Genomic DNA, 17109 nt, shown 5'->3' on the forward strand with positions numbered 1-17109 from the left:
CTTAAATAATCCTTCCAGTATTTATCGGCTGTTGTATGCTTCACAGGAAATTATTTTCTTTTTCAATTTCTTTTCTGTCTGACCACAGTGCTCTCTGCTGACACCTCTGTCCAATCCAGGAATTGTCCAGAACAGGAGCAAATCCCCATAGCAAACCTCTCCTGCTCTGGACAGTTCCTGATACTGACAGAGGTGTCAGCAGAGAGCAGTGTGGTAAGACAGAAAAGAAATTCAAAAAGAAAAGAACTTCCTCTGTAGTAGCAGCTGATACGTACTGGAAGGATTAAGAATTTTAAATAGAAGTAATTTACAAATCTGTTTAACTTTCTAGCACCAATTGATTTAAATAGTTTTCCATCGCAGTACCCTTTTAAGTAGGAAGCACCTGCCAGTACACCGGTAACAAGCCACCTCTACAAGAAACACGGAGATACACCTGTGGGCGTGTGAGGAAAAAAAAAAAAAAATACAACGACAGGGGTGTTCCTTGACCACGCCCACTAACCAAGCTCAGGAGCGTTCTTTAGTACCACGTGGTGTGGAACGTCACAAAGGAACGCTACTGGAACTCATAACTGTTTTTTTTTTTTCACTCCTGAAAAACTTTATTAAACGTTGGCAGCAAACATTACTCAGCACTTTAGCCCCGGGAGGTCACGTCATTCTGGAAAGCTAAGGTTCGACTCACATAGGAGATTATCGGGTGTCGGCTCCGTGGGGTTCCAGCTTCCTCCTCCTTCCCCCCCCTAGTGATTGTAGCCCCGCCCCCCTCACCACCACTGCACCGCCTACTGCCTTCCCCCAGCCCCCCCCCCCCTCCGGTGTGACGTTTGCGCCCCACCCCCATTCTCTCCTCCTCGAAGCGGGTACGCGCAGGGCGGGGGAGTGCGGCTGGCGCGGTCGTTGTGGTGTCGCAGCCGGTAACGGGAAGAAACACAGAGAGCCGCCATGGCGGAGAGCGCCGGCCTGGAGAACCACCGGATCAAAAGCTTCAAGAACAAGGGCAGAGATGTGGAGGTGAGTGCGAAACGCCGGTATAACGGAGAGGCCGCCCTGTGCGAGCGCTGCCAGGCTCCAACATGGTGGCCTCCGGGATCCGGATGCTCCTAGCGGGGGATTCCCGGGGATACAAGGCTGATCCCGAGTGCTTAGGAGCGGGGAGGATTAGTGCTGTGCCGGGGATTACAGGGAGGTCAGTGCCCGGTGCAGTTTGGCGGGCCTCAGCGGTGATCGCTCCCGGGTGAGGTGGTGACGGTACCGCCGGTGTGATGTGCCGGTAGCCATGTCCTCTGCATTGCAGGCCCCGCACTGGATGAGGAGGATTTCCGGAAGTGCCCATCTTCCCTTAGATGGCAGCACTGTAGGGAATGCGGCCCCTGCACCTGATCCGGGCCCCTGATGGGACGGTGACACCCAGGGCCCGCTCATATCATGTGCTGAACTACAACTCCCAGCATGCCATGGTGTAATCTGCTATTCCATATCTCCCACTGCTGTCAGTTAATAGGGCAGAGTTCCCGACTAGTGTGCCTACAGCTGTTGCAAAACTACAACTCCCAGCATGCCATGGTGTAATACTGCTATTCCATATCTCCCACTGCTGTCAGTTAATAGGGCAGAGTTCCCTACTAGTGTGCCTACAGCTGTTGCAAAACTACAACTCCCAGCATGCCTGGACAGCCTTCGGCTGTCCAGGCATGCTGGGAGTTGTAGTTTTGCCACAGCACGAGGCGTACTAGTTGGGGAGCTCACAAATACATCCAGTCTAGACCATTCCGATGCATCATTAGTGCAGATCTCTCCTCAGGCCTGAGGTTTGCTACAATGTGTCGGTGTAGGCAGCTGGAGGAATCGGGGGAAACTGTCAGTTGCGCATAGCGGCCAATCACAAAACAGCTTCCAGGGCGCTGTAAGAAATGAAAGCTGCGATCTGATTGGTTGCCATCTGGATTATCTCATCAGAACACAGATTTTGTGTTGTGATTGGTTGCTATGGGAGACAGCCAATCAGATTTGCAGCCTTCGTTCCTTACAGTGCTCTGCAAATTGAAAGCTGTGCTGTGATTGGTTGACAATATAGAAATATTTCCACAACCCGCCCCAGTGTGTTTCCATTCACTGATGACAGGCCGGGGGCATTAGAAATCGGAGCATATCCATTTATATAACCTGTGAATGTACCATACAGGGCCTTACATGAGAGGCCTTGTCATAAGTAGTGGTGTCCTTAAAAAGGTCATGTGACCCTGTAAGGTTTTGGTCCATGTCAGTGCTGGGGATAATCTTTATTCTTTGGTGGCAATAGCTAACCTGTGCGGTGGTGGTTGGCTGTGGTTGTCTTGGTGTAGCTTATATTGGGGCCTAGGTGCAGTCAAGACATTTTTTATGTCTTTTACAGTGTTTACCAACTGGGGTGCCTGCAGCTGTTGCAACTATAACCCTGTTGGGTGTGATTATGGCATTGCTGTTTGTATATATACAGTGGTCCCTCAACATACGATGGTAATCCATTCCAAATGAACCATCGTTTGTTGAAACCATCGTATGTTGAGGGATCCGTGCAATGGAAAGAATAGGAAGTTGTACTCACCTGTCCCCGCCGCTTCGGGCCGTCACCGCTGCCCTGGATGTCGCTCTCCATCGCTGTCGCCACATCCCCGGGGTGCTCCGGATATCTCTGCTTCCCCGGGTTGCCCCCGACGCTCTGGGATCCTTGCCCTCCATCGCCGCCATCACGTCACTACGCACGCACGCCGCTCCTGTTGGATGACTGGACGGCGTGCGCGGCAATGCAGGGGATCCCGAAGAGGACGCGCCGGAGCCCCGAGGACAGGTAAGAGACATCACCGGACCACACGGGGCACCGTAAACGCCTATCCGGCGGCAGGTGAAGCAGTCTGTGCTGCCGTATAGCCGTTTATGCGATGGCCCCGACATACAAAAGCATCGTATGTTGATGCTGCCTTCAACATGCGATGGCCCCTGAGAGGCCATCGTATGTTGAAATGATCGTATGTCGGGGCCATCGTAGGTCGGGGGGTCACTGTATATGTGTGTGTGGATGTATAGTGATTTGCTTTGGACTTGATAAAGGGAGGAATCCCGAAAGCTTGTCTCTACAAAATTCTGTCAGTCCAATAAAAAAGGTTATTACAAGATACTGCAACATTTTTGGATTTGCATCTATATCTCTATCAAAAAATTTCAAAAAAGTCCAAAGCAAATCTAAGCTCACAAGCAGAAGACACAGGTTACATCTAACAAATATGCAAGGGTTAAGACAATAGATGTGGAGAATTCACACTAAGATGGGCCATAAATTGTCCTGCTATAGGAACATAGACTAAATAGATAAGGAGGAGGAAGGGTGGAGACTGGTAATTAACCTGTTAAGGACCTGCTTCCTTTCTATAACTCGGGGCCACGGTCATAGCGGGTCGGGCCCGGCCTCTATCAGCGGGGCACGTGGCTAATAGTGCGCTGTACTGATTGCGGGGCCACACGCTATTATTCCTTTAGACGCGGTGTTCAAAGTTGATCGCCGCACTTAAAGTGAAAGTAAACTATCCTCGCTAGCTCAGTGGGCTGTTCGGGACTGCCGTGGCGAAATCACGGCGTCCCGAACAGCTGGAGGACACAAGGAGGTTCCCTACCTTCCTACTGTGTCCGATCGCCGAATGACTGCTCAGTGCCTGAGATCCAGGCATGAGCAGTCAAGCGGCAGGATCATTGATCAATGGTTTCCTATTAGAAACCAGTGATCAATGTAAAAGATCAGTGTGTGCAGTGATGGGAGCTATAACATTGCAAAAAAAAAATGGAAGAAAAAGTGAATAAAGATAATTTAACCCCTTCCCTAATAAGTTTGAATCACCCCCCTTTTCCCATGAAAAAAAAAACTGTGTAAATAAAAATAAACACATGTGGTATTGCCGTGTGCCAAAATGTCCAAATTCTAAAAATATATTGTTAACCAAACCGCACTGTCAATGGCGTACGCGCAAAAAAATTCCAAAGTCCAAAAAAACGTATTTTTGGTCACTTTTTATATCATGAAAAAATAAGTAAAAAGCGATCAACAAGTCCAATCAATACAAAAATTGGACCGCTAAAAACTTCAGATCATGGCGCAAAAAATGAGTCCTCATACCGCCCAGTACGCGGAAAAATCAAAAAGTTATAGGGGTCATAAAATGACAATTTTATATGTATAAATAGGTTTGCCTGTATAGGGTATGCGCTTCCTAAAACCTGGTTACTACATATGACAAATGCTGTAGGAAAATATATTGGGGGAGATTTATCAAAACCGGTCCAAAGGAAAAGTTACTGAGTTGCCCATAGCAACCAATCAGATCACTGCTTTCATTTTTGAAAAGGCCTCTGGAAAATAGTTGCTATGGGCAACTCGGCAACTTTTCCTGTGGAAAGGATTTGACAAACCTCTCATTGTGATCCTGAACACCATTCCTGGGACTTCTTACAATGTGTGTATTCCTATACATAATGGAGGAGATTTATCAAAACCTGTGTAGAGGGAAAGTTGCCCATAGCAACCAATCAGATCGCTTCTTTCATTTTGCAGAGGCCTTGTTAAAAATGAAAGAAGCAAGCTGATTGGTTGCTATGGGCAACTGGGCAACTTTTCCTCTACACAGGTTTTGATAAATCTCTCCCCATTATACATAGGAAAACTACTTAAAAAAGACTTGGTATTGGTCAAAACTTTTGGATTGGTGCACAGTGCAATAAAAGAACCTACATACGGAAGGAGTGCTGCTGTTTTCGGCAGTATGGAGTGGTTGGCCTTCCTCTTGCACCAGAAGCCTCTGTTTTATTATTCTATTGTACTGACAATGAAATCGGGCACCATTGACTTGTAATGGGGATCCGTAGAGGTTTCCATTAGAGATGACCGAACTTACAGTAAATTCGATTCGTCACAAACTTCTCGGCTCGGCAGTTGATGACTTTTCCTGCATAAATTAGTTCAGCTTTCAGGTGCTCCGGTGGGCTGGAAAAGGTGGATACATTCCTAGGAGACTCTTTCCTAGGACTGTATCCACCTTTTCCAGCCCACCGGAGCACCTGAAAGCTGAACTAATTTATACAGGAAAAGTCATCAACTGCCGAGCCGAGAAGTTCCTGACGAATCAATTTTACTGTAAGTTCGCTCATCTCTAGTTTGCATCATTGTGATGGCAGGTATAGTGCTGCATACTGTGCTGTTCTTGTCTGAACTGACAGCTCCCCTGGTGGAGTCAGTCATGTGCATAGTTTTCGGCCCGTTGTTCCCACTTGTGTCTGTTCTTTTCCATCAGGTTCCCATTTGCTTTTTACTATTCTGTACAGTGATAGATGTATAAATCCTGATAGAAAGTAATAAAGCATTGTGGGAGTGGTTCATAGCTAGAGGATTTACCACTTTTCAGCCCTCTCAGAATATATCATATACAGTGGTCCCTAAACATACGATGGTAATCCGTTCCAAATGAACCATCGTATGTTGAGGGATCCGTGCAATGTAAAGTATAGGACTGTGGTCCACAACCTGCGGACCTCTAGATGTTGCAAAACTACAACACCCAGCATGCCCGGACAGCCAACGGCTGTCCGGGCATGCTGGGAGTTGTAGTTTTGCAACATCTGGAGGTCCGCAGGTTGAAGACCACTGGTATTGGAGGTTATACTCACGTGTCCCCGCCGCTCCAGACCATCACCGCTGCCCTGGATGTCGCCTTCCATCGCTGTCGCAGTGTCCCGGGGGTGTCCCTGACGCTCGAGCAAGGCCTCTGCTTCCCCGGCATCCGCGCTCTCCGTCGCCGTCGTTACGCACGCCACTCCTGTTGTATGACGGGACGGCGTGCGCAGCGAAGTGATGACGACGATGGAGAGCGCCGACGATGCAGTGGACCCCGAAGAGGACGCGCCGGAGCCCCGAGGACAGGTAAGTGATCGTCAGCAGACCACACAGGGCACCGTAAACGGCTATCCGGTGGCAGCTGAAGCAGTCTGCGCTGCCGGATTGCCGTTTATGTGATGGCCCCGACATACAAATGCATCGTATGTTGATGCCTCTGAGAGGCCATCGTATCTTGAAATGATCGTATGTCGGTGCCATCGTAGGTCGGGGGTCACTTTATACATAAATAGCCGGACCCTTTCTACATCTTCATAGGACAACACATTAAGCCGGGCATAGCTGCTAGGTGCCATGAATGACCCTATGATGTGCCTAATAGTAGAAATCGTATACTGTGTGTTTATAGGGGTTACTTTTTGTGGGTTTTTGTTTTTTTGTCACTTATTGTGGTGACAGGAAGTACTTCCTTTATACTGTTTATGTATGAGTTGCTTCACACATGAGTGATTATCTCCATGGATCGAGGGGCACCACTCCTGGATCATTGTCCATGGCCTTAAAGGGGTACTCCCGTGGAAAAAAATGTTATTTAAATCAACTGGTGCCAGAAAGTTAAACAGATTTGTAAATGACTTCTGACTTCTGAGGAAATGGTTTTCTTTTTGAAACACAGAGCTCTCTGCTAACATCATGACCACAGTGCTCTCTGCTGACATCTCTGTCCATTTTAAGAACTGTCCAAAGTAGGAGAAAATCCCATAGCAAACACATGCTGCTCTGGACAGTTACTAAAATGGACAGAGATGTCAACAGAGAACACTGTGGCCATGATGTCAGCAGAGAGCTCTGTATACTACAGAGGAAATGTTTTTTCCCCTTTAAGTGGGACCTTGCATTTGGGAGTTAAGGAAATAGAAAAATAGTATGTGACTAAATATAAATTCATATACAGTATATACACTCTGTTTTATGTACATCAAGACACAAAGGGAGAGATTTATCAAAATCAATCCAGAGGAAAAGTTGCCCATAGCAACCAATCAGATCGCTTCTTTCATTTTGCAGAGGCCTTGTTAATAATGAAAGAAGCAATCTGATTGGTTGCTATGGGTAACTCGGCAATTTTTCCTCTTCACAGATTTTGATAAATCTCCCCCCAAAGTAATTTTTCCATAGTGATTTTTGCCTGTAACAGCTTAATATATCTGAGAACAAAACCTTACTTAGTATAGGACGGAAGGTAGGTGCGCATTGTGTTTAGCACCTACTGTTGGCTTCCTCATGTTAAAAGGCTGCGAGTGAAGACACACCTTTTTTGGTCTAAAGGTATGCCTTCACTCGCAGCGTTTTAACACATTTTTATTTAATTCCCCCCCCCCCCCCCCGTTTAGGTTCCATTGTTGCAGATTGTAAACGGATTACAAACGGTTGTAAAATAATCCCATTGATGTCAATGAGATTTTTTTTACAATCCTTTCACATCCGTTTGCACCCGTCTGTTTTTTTTTCCCGTTTTTTTTTTGTTTTTTTTTACGGGAGAAAAGACGGTGCATGCAGTATTTTTTTTTTTTTCCTCCACTCGAGAAAACGGAAGAAAAAATGGATACAGTAAATTTAACATTAAAGTCTATGGAAGACAGATTAGCCTTTAATGTCATCTGTTTGCGTCTGTTTTTTCAATCCTGTTTTTGATCCGTTTTTACTTCTGAGCATGCTCAGAACAAAACATTTATTTTTTTTTCGGAACAATAACTGGTCCAAACAGATAACATCCATTTGCATCCGTTATTGTCCTTTTTTTGTTTGCTTTGACAGGAGAAGAACAGGACGGGTCTAGACGGCCGTGTGAACGCAGCCATAGATGTCCTGTCCACACACTGAGGCATGCCGTAGAATATGGGGCCGCTGAGGAACTAAGGGCCCACACTTCTCCTCCATAGCCGGCCCTCCCCATGCACTGTGATGCCCTGCCAGAAAGCCGCCACTTAACAAAGCCCATATTGTACAAGCACCAGAACCAGTCAAGATCTGTCATGACTCTATACAGTGCAGTTACCCTGGAATTGAGGCAGCTCATGGCGGGGTGCAAGTGAGCCAGGAGTTAGTCCGACAGCATTTTGAGATGGGGGCACAGGCATGTCCTCCTTATTCATTGTGTTACGGCTGACTTGTCAGTGGGAGTACGTTCAAAGCGACGCTCCCTGATAGTTTTAGCGCACATTTTAATTTCGGTAGAATACAGAAAGCACCATTTTTGACCCAATAATTTTTCTGTTGCCGAAATTTTGGTGCATCCTCAGTTAATATACTTAAAGCATTGTCTGGTGCTGCAAAAAAAAAAGAGTCCGAGAGGGCATTACCTGTGGTTTGGGCACCATCAGAACAGCATTTTCAGGGGATCACATAGGTATTGTTAAAGGGGTATTCCAGTGGAAATGTTTTTTTATTTATTTATTTATTTTTTTTTAATCAACTGGTGCCAGAAAGTTTTATACAGATTTGTAAATGACTTCTATTTAAAAAATCTTAATCCTTCCAGTACTTATCAGCTGCTGTATTCTCCACAGGAAGTTGTATTTCTTTCAGGAGTTCTTTTCTGTCTGACCACAGTGCTCTCTGCTGACACCTCTGTCCGTATCAGGAACTGTCCAGAGCAGGAGAGGTTTGCTATGGGGATTCGCTCCTGCTCTGGACAGTTCCTGATACGGACAGAGGTGGCAGCAGAGAGCACTCTGGTCAGACCGAAAAGAACTCCAGAAAGAAAAACAACTTCCTGTGGAGAATACAGCAGCGAAGTACTGGAAGGATTAATATTTTTTAATAGAAGTAATTTACAAATCTGTTTAACTTTCTGGCACCAGTTGATTAAAAAAATAAGTTTTCCACTGGAGTACCCCTTTAATCACTTTTAAACCAAGCCTGAACCCCCTTTTTTAATTAATATAAATATATAATTATTTTTTTTTAAACCCCCTTTTGTCAACACAGAACAACCTCACCACTAGAGATGAGCGAACTTACAGTAAATTCGATTTGTCACGAACTTCTCGGCTCGGCAGTTGATGTCTTATCCTGCATAAATGAATTCAGCTTTCAGGTGCTCCCGTGGGCTGGAAAAGGTGGATACAGTCCTAGGACACTCTTTCCTAGGACTGTATCCACCTTTTCCAGCCCACCGGAGCACCTGAAGGCTGAACTAATTTACGCAGGATAAGTCATCAACTGCCGAGCCGAGAAGTTCGTGACGAATCGAATTTACTGTAAGTTTGCTCATCTCTACTCACTACCCTGGATGTTAGAAGCATAAATGTTTATTACAGGATCTCATGGCTGTTAGATAATTTTCACACTTTTATAATGTAAACCACGAGACATTCCTGGATTTATCCTGTGCCATATACCAGTGGTCTCCAAATTGCGGCCCTCCAGATGTTGCAAAACTACAACTCCCAGCATGCCCGGACAGCCGTTGGCTGTCCGGGCATGCTGGAAGTTGTAGTTTTGCAACATCTGGAGGGCCGCAGTTTGGACACCACTGTCATATACCAACAAAGCTTGACAAAATTGACAATGGAGGCCATGAATAGAGCAAAGCATAGATGTGAGCCCACAAGTGACAGTATGGAATCTAGCTTTGTATAGTGGTGGAGTCTGGTCCCCGCACACCCCTGGATTCTGCTGACAAGGCATCTACATTACAATTACCTAATGTCCACGGTTACAATGCTTGCCTAGAATTAGAAATCTCATAAGCCCAATGCCCTGAGTCTCCATTTACTAATGAGAATCACATCAGTATATATCGCCATGATGAATGACACCAGAATATAAAAAAGGATACTGAAAGGTCAGGATGGAGTCGGTATGACTGCGCTCGGCGTCACATATGAGTCACTGGGCTGCCCGTTATGAGCGATTACCTTATTTTTAGTATTGGAAATCATTGGACCCCCCCAGAGAGCCTTGTGAAGGTGTCACAACGTCTAGTTGACATATAGGGGTCTGTGTTTTGTTTTACCATTATGCCACTAGTGAGTACAAAACGCAATTTAAAAGGATGATGCTACCAACACGTGCTTGTGGCGTCTGACAGAAAAGTATAGTCAAACGTTTTACCCCAGGGTTTGTAAGCAAAGTGCAATGTGAGGATCATGTGAGTGCACCCTTGAGCAGTAGTAGGCAACCATGGCGAGGTAGAGATCTACTATAGTAATACAGACGTTGCTTATGATCAATCGTAATATAAAATGTATGGTTTTTAACCAAGACGGAGCAACCATTTAAGGGTTAGACAGGTGACCTGTACTGGGGACTGGAGTTTACCTTATCTCACTGTATTTCACCTGGCATTTCATTTTCCTCCGTGAATACAGTGGAGAAGAATTTGTTTAATATATTTGCTTTTTCCTGATCCTGTTTATTTCTTCATCATTTTTTAAAGGGCCTACATTTTCATTTTTAACCTTTTTGCTATTTATATAGTTAAAGAACATTTTGGGGTTACCGTATATACTCTAGTATTAGCTTTCACCCCCATAATCTGGGAAAACTTATTAACTCAAGTATAAGCCTAGGGGGGAAAATACATCATCTCCCCCCTATCATCATCCAAACCGCCCCCTCCGTCATAATATAGGCCCCCCTCGTTGTCTACTCGCCTCCCCAGTTCTCTTGGTCCTGTTGCTTAGTAGCTGCAGGGACCATCCGCATTCTGGTGGGGAGGGTGAGCCGGTCTGGGTCGTCTATCTTCACCGGGAGGCCCTCTTCTCTGCTCCGGGCCGGCCCCAGACTAGTGACGCTGCATTGACGATGACGCGCTGGAACGTCCGTGCGCCGGGACGCCCCGGACACAGCATCACTAGTCGGATGGTTCCCTGCAGCGAAGATGGATGGCCCGGCCAACCCCCCATCTCAAAACCCCCCCCCCCCCCCCCAACGGTATCTTTTTTTTCACTCTAGTATAGGCCGAGGGGGGCATTTTCAGCACGAAAAATTGTGCTGAAAGCTCGGCTTATACTCGAATATACAGTAGTTTTACTCTCTTTGGCAATGAGTCTTTCTTTCTCTTATTGCAGCATTTATCTGTTGTTTTTTTTAAATGTATTTTTAATTTTTTTACATATTTTACATTTTTCTCTATAACTTTTTAATGCTTCTTCACTGCCATCCTGTTTTTAGTATTTTAAATGCTTTATTTTAGTCCTTTATTGCCCCGTTAACATTTTAGTTCATCCATATTGGTTTTCTTTTATTTCTGATCCTTTTATTCCCATAAGGGATATACATCTTACAGCGAGAATTTAAAATATTCTTCAGTCCATTTAGTGTCAGTATTCTTGTTTTTGAGGACATTATCCCATTTTATATTGTTAAGGACTTCTCTGAGTTGATCAGACTTTGCCTTCCTAAAGTTCATTGTTTTTGTGGCCCCTTGAGAGATTCCCTTATTGAAGAACAAGTTATAATGTATTATATTATGGTCACTGTTTCCTAGGTGTCCTTCTACTTGCACATTAGTTACTCTGTCAGGTCTGTTGGTTAATATTAAGTCTAGTAGGGCGCCCCCTCTGGTCGGGCCCTGCACCATTTGGGACAGATAATTGTCTTTAGCTATAGTCAGAAACCTGTTTCCCTTATGAGATTCACAGGTCGGTCTCCCAGTTTATATCAGGATAGTTAAAGTCCCCCATTATTATCACCTCATTCTGATTTGCTGCCTTGTTTATTTGCCTCAGTAATTGATCTTCTGCCTCTTCCATTATGTTTGGTGGCTTATAGCAAACGCCTATCCGATTTTATTTTTTATTTTTATCTCCATATATTTCTACCCATAATGACTCCACATTATCGTTTCCCTCCCATATATCCTCCCGCAGTGCGGCCTTCAGACTGGACTTTACATAAAGATAAACTCCTCCCCTTTCCGTTTTGTCTGATCCTTCCTGAATAGACTATATCCCTGTATGTTGCCCGCATAGTCACAGCCATCGTCCAACCAAGTCTCTGTTGTACCTACTATGTCATAATTCTCCTCGGACATGATCAACTCCAGTTCGTCAGTTTTATGGGTCAGACTTCTGGCATTAGTCATCATGCAATTCAATGGTGTATGTTTTTTTTCCCTATGAAGCCTATTCGTATTAACTATTCTAACCCATCCCTCCGCTCCATCCCCAGGTACATTAATAAGTCCCCCATCTCTATCTACACTATCTTCCCACTCTATGTTGTAGGTTCCCTCCCCCCAGTCGCTAGTTTAAACACTCCTCCACCCTTCTAGCCATCTCCTCCCCAAGCACAGCTGCACCCTCCCCATTGAGGAGCAGCCCGTCCCTACGGTAGAGGCGGTAACCGACGTTAACGTCGGCCCAGTTCTCCATGAACCGAAACCCCCTCCTTCCTACACCAGCTTCTGAGCCACTTGTTTACCTCCCTAATCTCCCGCTGCCTCTGGTGTGGCTTGTGGTACAGGTAATATTTCAGAAAATATTACCTTGGAGGTCCTTGCCTCAAGCTTGCGGCCTAAGTCCCAGAAATAATTTTTAAGGACACTCCACCTACCTCTTACTTTTTCATTAGTGCCAATATGTACCATGACCGCTGGGTCCTCTCCAGCCCCACCCAGCAACCTGTCAACCTGATCCGCGATGTGCCAAACTTGCGCCAGGAAGACAGCACACTGTTCGGCAATCCCAGTCTTTGTGACAGATCGCCCTGTCTGTCCCCCACTACCAGTACCTGTCTGGCCTGCCCTGCACCCCTCCTTCCCTCCTTACTGGAGCAGACACCCCCATGTCAGTCAGAGGCAGAGTCCTGCTGCAGTACTGCTAGCTCTGAAATTGCATCCCCCTCATCTGCCAACCGGGAAAACTTGTTGGGGTGTGCCAGTTCAGGACTAGCCTCCCTGGCACTTTTCCCTCTATCCCGTTTTCTAACTGTAACCCAGCTAGCTGCCTGACTGTCCTGCACATCCATCCCACTATCCTCCCCCACCTCTACCCCAGAGAGTACTTGCTCAGTGAGCAGGAGACTCCTCTCCAAGTTGTCAATGCGTCTGTGTTGCCAGTTACTCCTCTAGATCCAGGATCTGGGCTTCCAAATGAACAACTCGCACAACAATATGCACCCTCAAACTACTGTTCAAGGATTGCATACATTGTGCAAGATGCACACTGGACTGCATTTTCCAAAATGGAGGCCATACTTGATTTGGGGATTGCAAAATTTAACAGGAAAAAAAAATCAAATATTTCAATTAAACTCCCTTAATTTTAAGTCCCTCTCACTTTTATACGTACTCGCTTTATACTTCACACTCTTGTATACAGGCACACAGTAATTAGCTCAACAATCGCTTAGTATACTTTCTTTTATAGTTACCAGACACCACCTCTCTCTTCCACTGCATGGAAGTGAATTCGAAGGGCCAGCTGGTATAGACCCTGAAGTAAAGGCTGGCTTCGATAAACAAGGCCCTCTTTTGATACGGCACCTAATACATTTCAGATGATGATACATTGTCATAAAACGTGAAACAAACGGTCTACCCTTACCGTTGCACATTCAGAGGCGGCAACCTTATCTTTGGACAGATAAGAGCTGATAAACCAAGTGTTAGAGGTGGCATTACATTGGACTTATAACCTTTTGCAATTTTTAGGCAAACTTTTGGAGACTGTTTGAAATTTTCTATGCCAGTGGTCTTCAAACTATGGTCCTCCAAATGTTGCAAAACTACAACTCCCAGCATGCACGGACAGCCAACGGCTGTCCGGTCCTGCTGGGAGTTGTAGTTTTGCAACACCTGAAGGGGCCATTCTTTGGTGACCCCCGGGTCTATACGAATGACAGTGATTAAAGGGGTTATCCAGGATTAGAAAACACCATCCCTGTCCTCAAACTGTGTGGTATTACAACTCGTTCCATTGATGTGAATAAAGTCAAGTTGTTATACCGCACATAACCTGTGGACAGGTGTGGGTTTTTTTTTTTGTATTTATTTATTTTATTTTTATTTAAAGGAAGAAATTAGCTTTGTTTTTCTATCCTTGGGTAACCCCATTTAAGTTGGCTCTTTATTGGCATTAGCCCTGGCCGCTAGATCTATGGAGCTCACACTAATACATATTAATGAACCTTGGCGCTCTTCCACCCCTAAGGGATTTCATTTAATCCTCAAAGGGAATAGTAAGACACAAATATTGATTGATTGTAATCCAATAGAGAGAGATTTAATAGAGGACACAAAAGATCAATCCTTATGTTTATTTAAAACAATGTGAAGATTCTTGGAGAACTGCTCCACTAAGAGATGGCATCAGCGACCTCTTTATTACGTCAATGACGCCCGTTAAAAAAGCTACCTCGAAGACTATTAGAAGTTGGTTTTTATTTGCTATGAGAAGTGCCGGAATCGATAGAGATTTAATGCACACTACATCAAAAGCTGCTGCTAGAGGGGTCCCCAGCATCTGTCTTTAGGTCCGCTAGATGGAAGTCCCATCAGCTGGTGCAGGGTGGCTGCCTTTAACTCCTTAAGGACAACTTTCATTTTTGATTTTTTGTTTTTTCCTTCTCCCCTCCTAAAAATCATAACTCTTTCAATTTTGCACCTACAGACCCATATAAGGGCTTGTTTTTTGTCACTAATCTTACTTTGTAATGACATCACTTATATTATAACGTAATCTGCGGCAAAACAAAACAAAAACTTATTTGTGGAGTGAAATTTAATTAAAAAGCCATTTTGTAACTTAGGGGCTTCCTTTTCTACGCAGTGCACTTTTTTGGTAAAAATGACACCTTATCTTCTGTTGGTCCATTCGGTTACAAGGTTTTATGTTTTTTTACTACTTTAAAAAAATTATACTATAGTCCCGATCAGCTCCACTGACCTGCCAGGATTGTTTCACTTTCATTTTGGATGCCGCAATCAACTTTGATTGCAGCGTCTAAAGGGTTAATGCCGGGCATCAGCCCGATCTGTGATGCCTAGCATTAGCCTTGGGTCCTGGCTGCTGATAGCAGTACCCTGGTAATGGGACCAGGGTGTACAGGTACACTCGGTGTCCTTAAAAGGTTAATGGAACAAACACTGGTTGTAATTTATCTGCAAACAACATTCGTTCTACAGGATATAGGTGAGCCAACCAGCGTCCACCTTCCCAATTTCATGAATTTTATTCCAGGAAGTATTCTCATGTGAGAACTAGCTTATGCCTCCTTATGGTTCAGCATTGTCCATGGAGCCAGACACAGACATCCCAACAGGGTCCTACTGAGAAGAACAGAGAATAGGAGAGCGAACGGGAGAGGAGATTAAAGGGGTTATCCACCATAAGGTCAATTTAGTATGTACCTGCCAGACGGTAATGGACATGCTTAGGAAGGATCTGCACTTGTATTGGGGCTAAATGGCTATGTTGTGAGATTACCATAACACTGTGGCTAGCTTTTTGTGAACTGGTATTTTTCTTTTTTTGACTAAAAATCCCACAATTACATTTTCCTCCCTCCCACACATCAGCCACCCCACCCATTGAAACATAAATGAGCTGCAGATCTGTGGTTTTCAATCAGGGTGCTTCCAGATGTTGCATTAGTTGCAGATTGATCGCTCTCCCACCAAGCAATCCCTCCACCCATTGAAGCAGACAGGCTCCCTGTCATCACCTGACTAGTGAGCCAGGTCTCGGCCACATTGCAAACTGGGAAAAACCCGAGACAACAGTCATTTTGTATGCTGGTAAAAATATAGTGAGGTGAAAATCACAGAAGAATTGTGAGAAAACCGTCACAAACAGGTTCAGACACTATATTATGAACTACACTAACTTTACAGCCCCTGTAGCATAGTCAAATAAAAAAAAATCCTGGAATACCCCTTTAACTTTGACTGGATGAGAAGAGACTGTTAACTTCTCTATTTGCGAATCAGTAAAAAGGTTATCTGCCCTAATGATTTATTGCGGTCAGTCGCCTTTTTTACATGGCATAAGATGTGTTAGACAAAGACTGATCTGTCAAATCTGATCTGACACCGCTGCACTTTATCAGTCCTTAATAACTGCAGTTGTTAGGAGTTACCTGGCTGTTGGGTGTGTGTTTTTTGTTTTCTTTAAAAACCTCTGCACGCCTCACGTGTTCTCCAAGTATTCCCCTTCTCCCGGCCTCCATTGCAGTTCCCTGGTCCTTGGCATTGATCTGTCACACTGCAGCTCAGTAAAATGCTTGGTGCAGAGGGGTTCACTCCTGCCTTTGTCTTGGACAAATGAATAGCTGGAGGTTTGTTTGGAGACCACATGGGCATTGCCATCAAGAAATATCGCACCGGTCCTACTCCCGAGATTAGGTGTGGGATGGCTGGTTAATGTATGGTAGTCGGGCTACTCGTTCCTGGTGCTCTTATGGCTTGGCTTTTCATTAATTTGATCGACCCAGTGATACAGCCATTTCGGGGTGCTCAGAAGCCAATTTTCAATGCAACAGCTCTAGGTCACATGTTGCTCGTGCTTCCTGTGGGCAGGCTGCATGTCCTAAACCTGCAACCATGGCCTACAGAATCTCTAGACTTGCCTCCCTTCAAGCTCATTGGTCGACAACTGCAAAGGGAGTTGTCACACGAGGAACTTGATGATGTGCTGCATGACAAAGTGCATTCAGTGGGGTGACAGTTTTATTTTTATTTATTTATTTAATTATTTTTTTTTTTGTTTAAATTATGCCCAGATGGCTTGATAAAAGAAAGGAAGCGTGTACTTGCCTTTCTTGCTCCCCTTCAGTCTCCGTTATGACTGCGCCCGGTCTCTGCCACACAGCTCTTCTGGTGGCAATGTCTTGTGCTGACCACAGTCCTGGGGAATTTTGATAGTTAGTTAGACTCAGCACAAAATGTGGAACAGAAACAGAAAATGTTCTAATTTTTTTTTCTGTGTTTGTTCCATTTCTGGAACAAATACCAAGTGTGAACCCAGCCTAAGTGTTCAGTTTTTCTGTAGTGCCACTTCAGGCAAACTGGAGCATTACACATGGGTGTGAGACATGGCGGCTCCAGTCACTCATACAGTGCCCTCCTTGGGCTTGGTTGACAGCCTGAGTGCAGTGAAGCCCTATAGCACTCCAGGTTATATCACCAGTGTCCCATCCCCCTCCCAACCATTTTGGTTCAGCTACTTCCCTATTGATGCTGTCTGAGGCCATATTGAGACAAGATGGTAATTCATGTTCAATGCCCTTGACTTTTGTAT

At 45.0% G+C, this 17109-nt stretch overlaps 1 protein-coding gene across 2 annotated transcripts in view; it reads left to right on the forward strand.

Annotated features, from left to right (window-relative positions):
• The first annotated feature begins 609 nt into the window (after positions 1-609).
• KPNA3 (karyopherin subunit alpha 3) overlaps positions 610-17109 on the forward strand; it is a 51342-nt gene continuing 34842 nt past the window's right edge. The window contains exon 1 of one of the 2 annotated variants that reach the window (XM_056562058.1): positions 610-677. Coding sequence is in view for 1 of the 2 variants with exons in the window: in XM_056562057.1 (XP_056418032.1) it covers positions 949-1017 (69 nt within the window). In the remaining variant the exon portion in view is untranslated. Of the gene's footprint in view, positions 678-768; positions 1018-17109 lie in introns of those variants that run through there. The other variant, XM_056562057.1, reaches the window with a different exon arrangement.

This window comes from Hyla sarda, chromosome 2, assembly GCF_029499605.1.
Source record: "Hyla sarda isolate aHylSar1 chromosome 2, aHylSar1.hap1, whole genome shotgun sequence".
Classification (NCBI taxonomy): Eukaryota; Metazoa; Chordata; class Amphibia; order Anura; family Hylidae; genus Hyla; species Hyla sarda.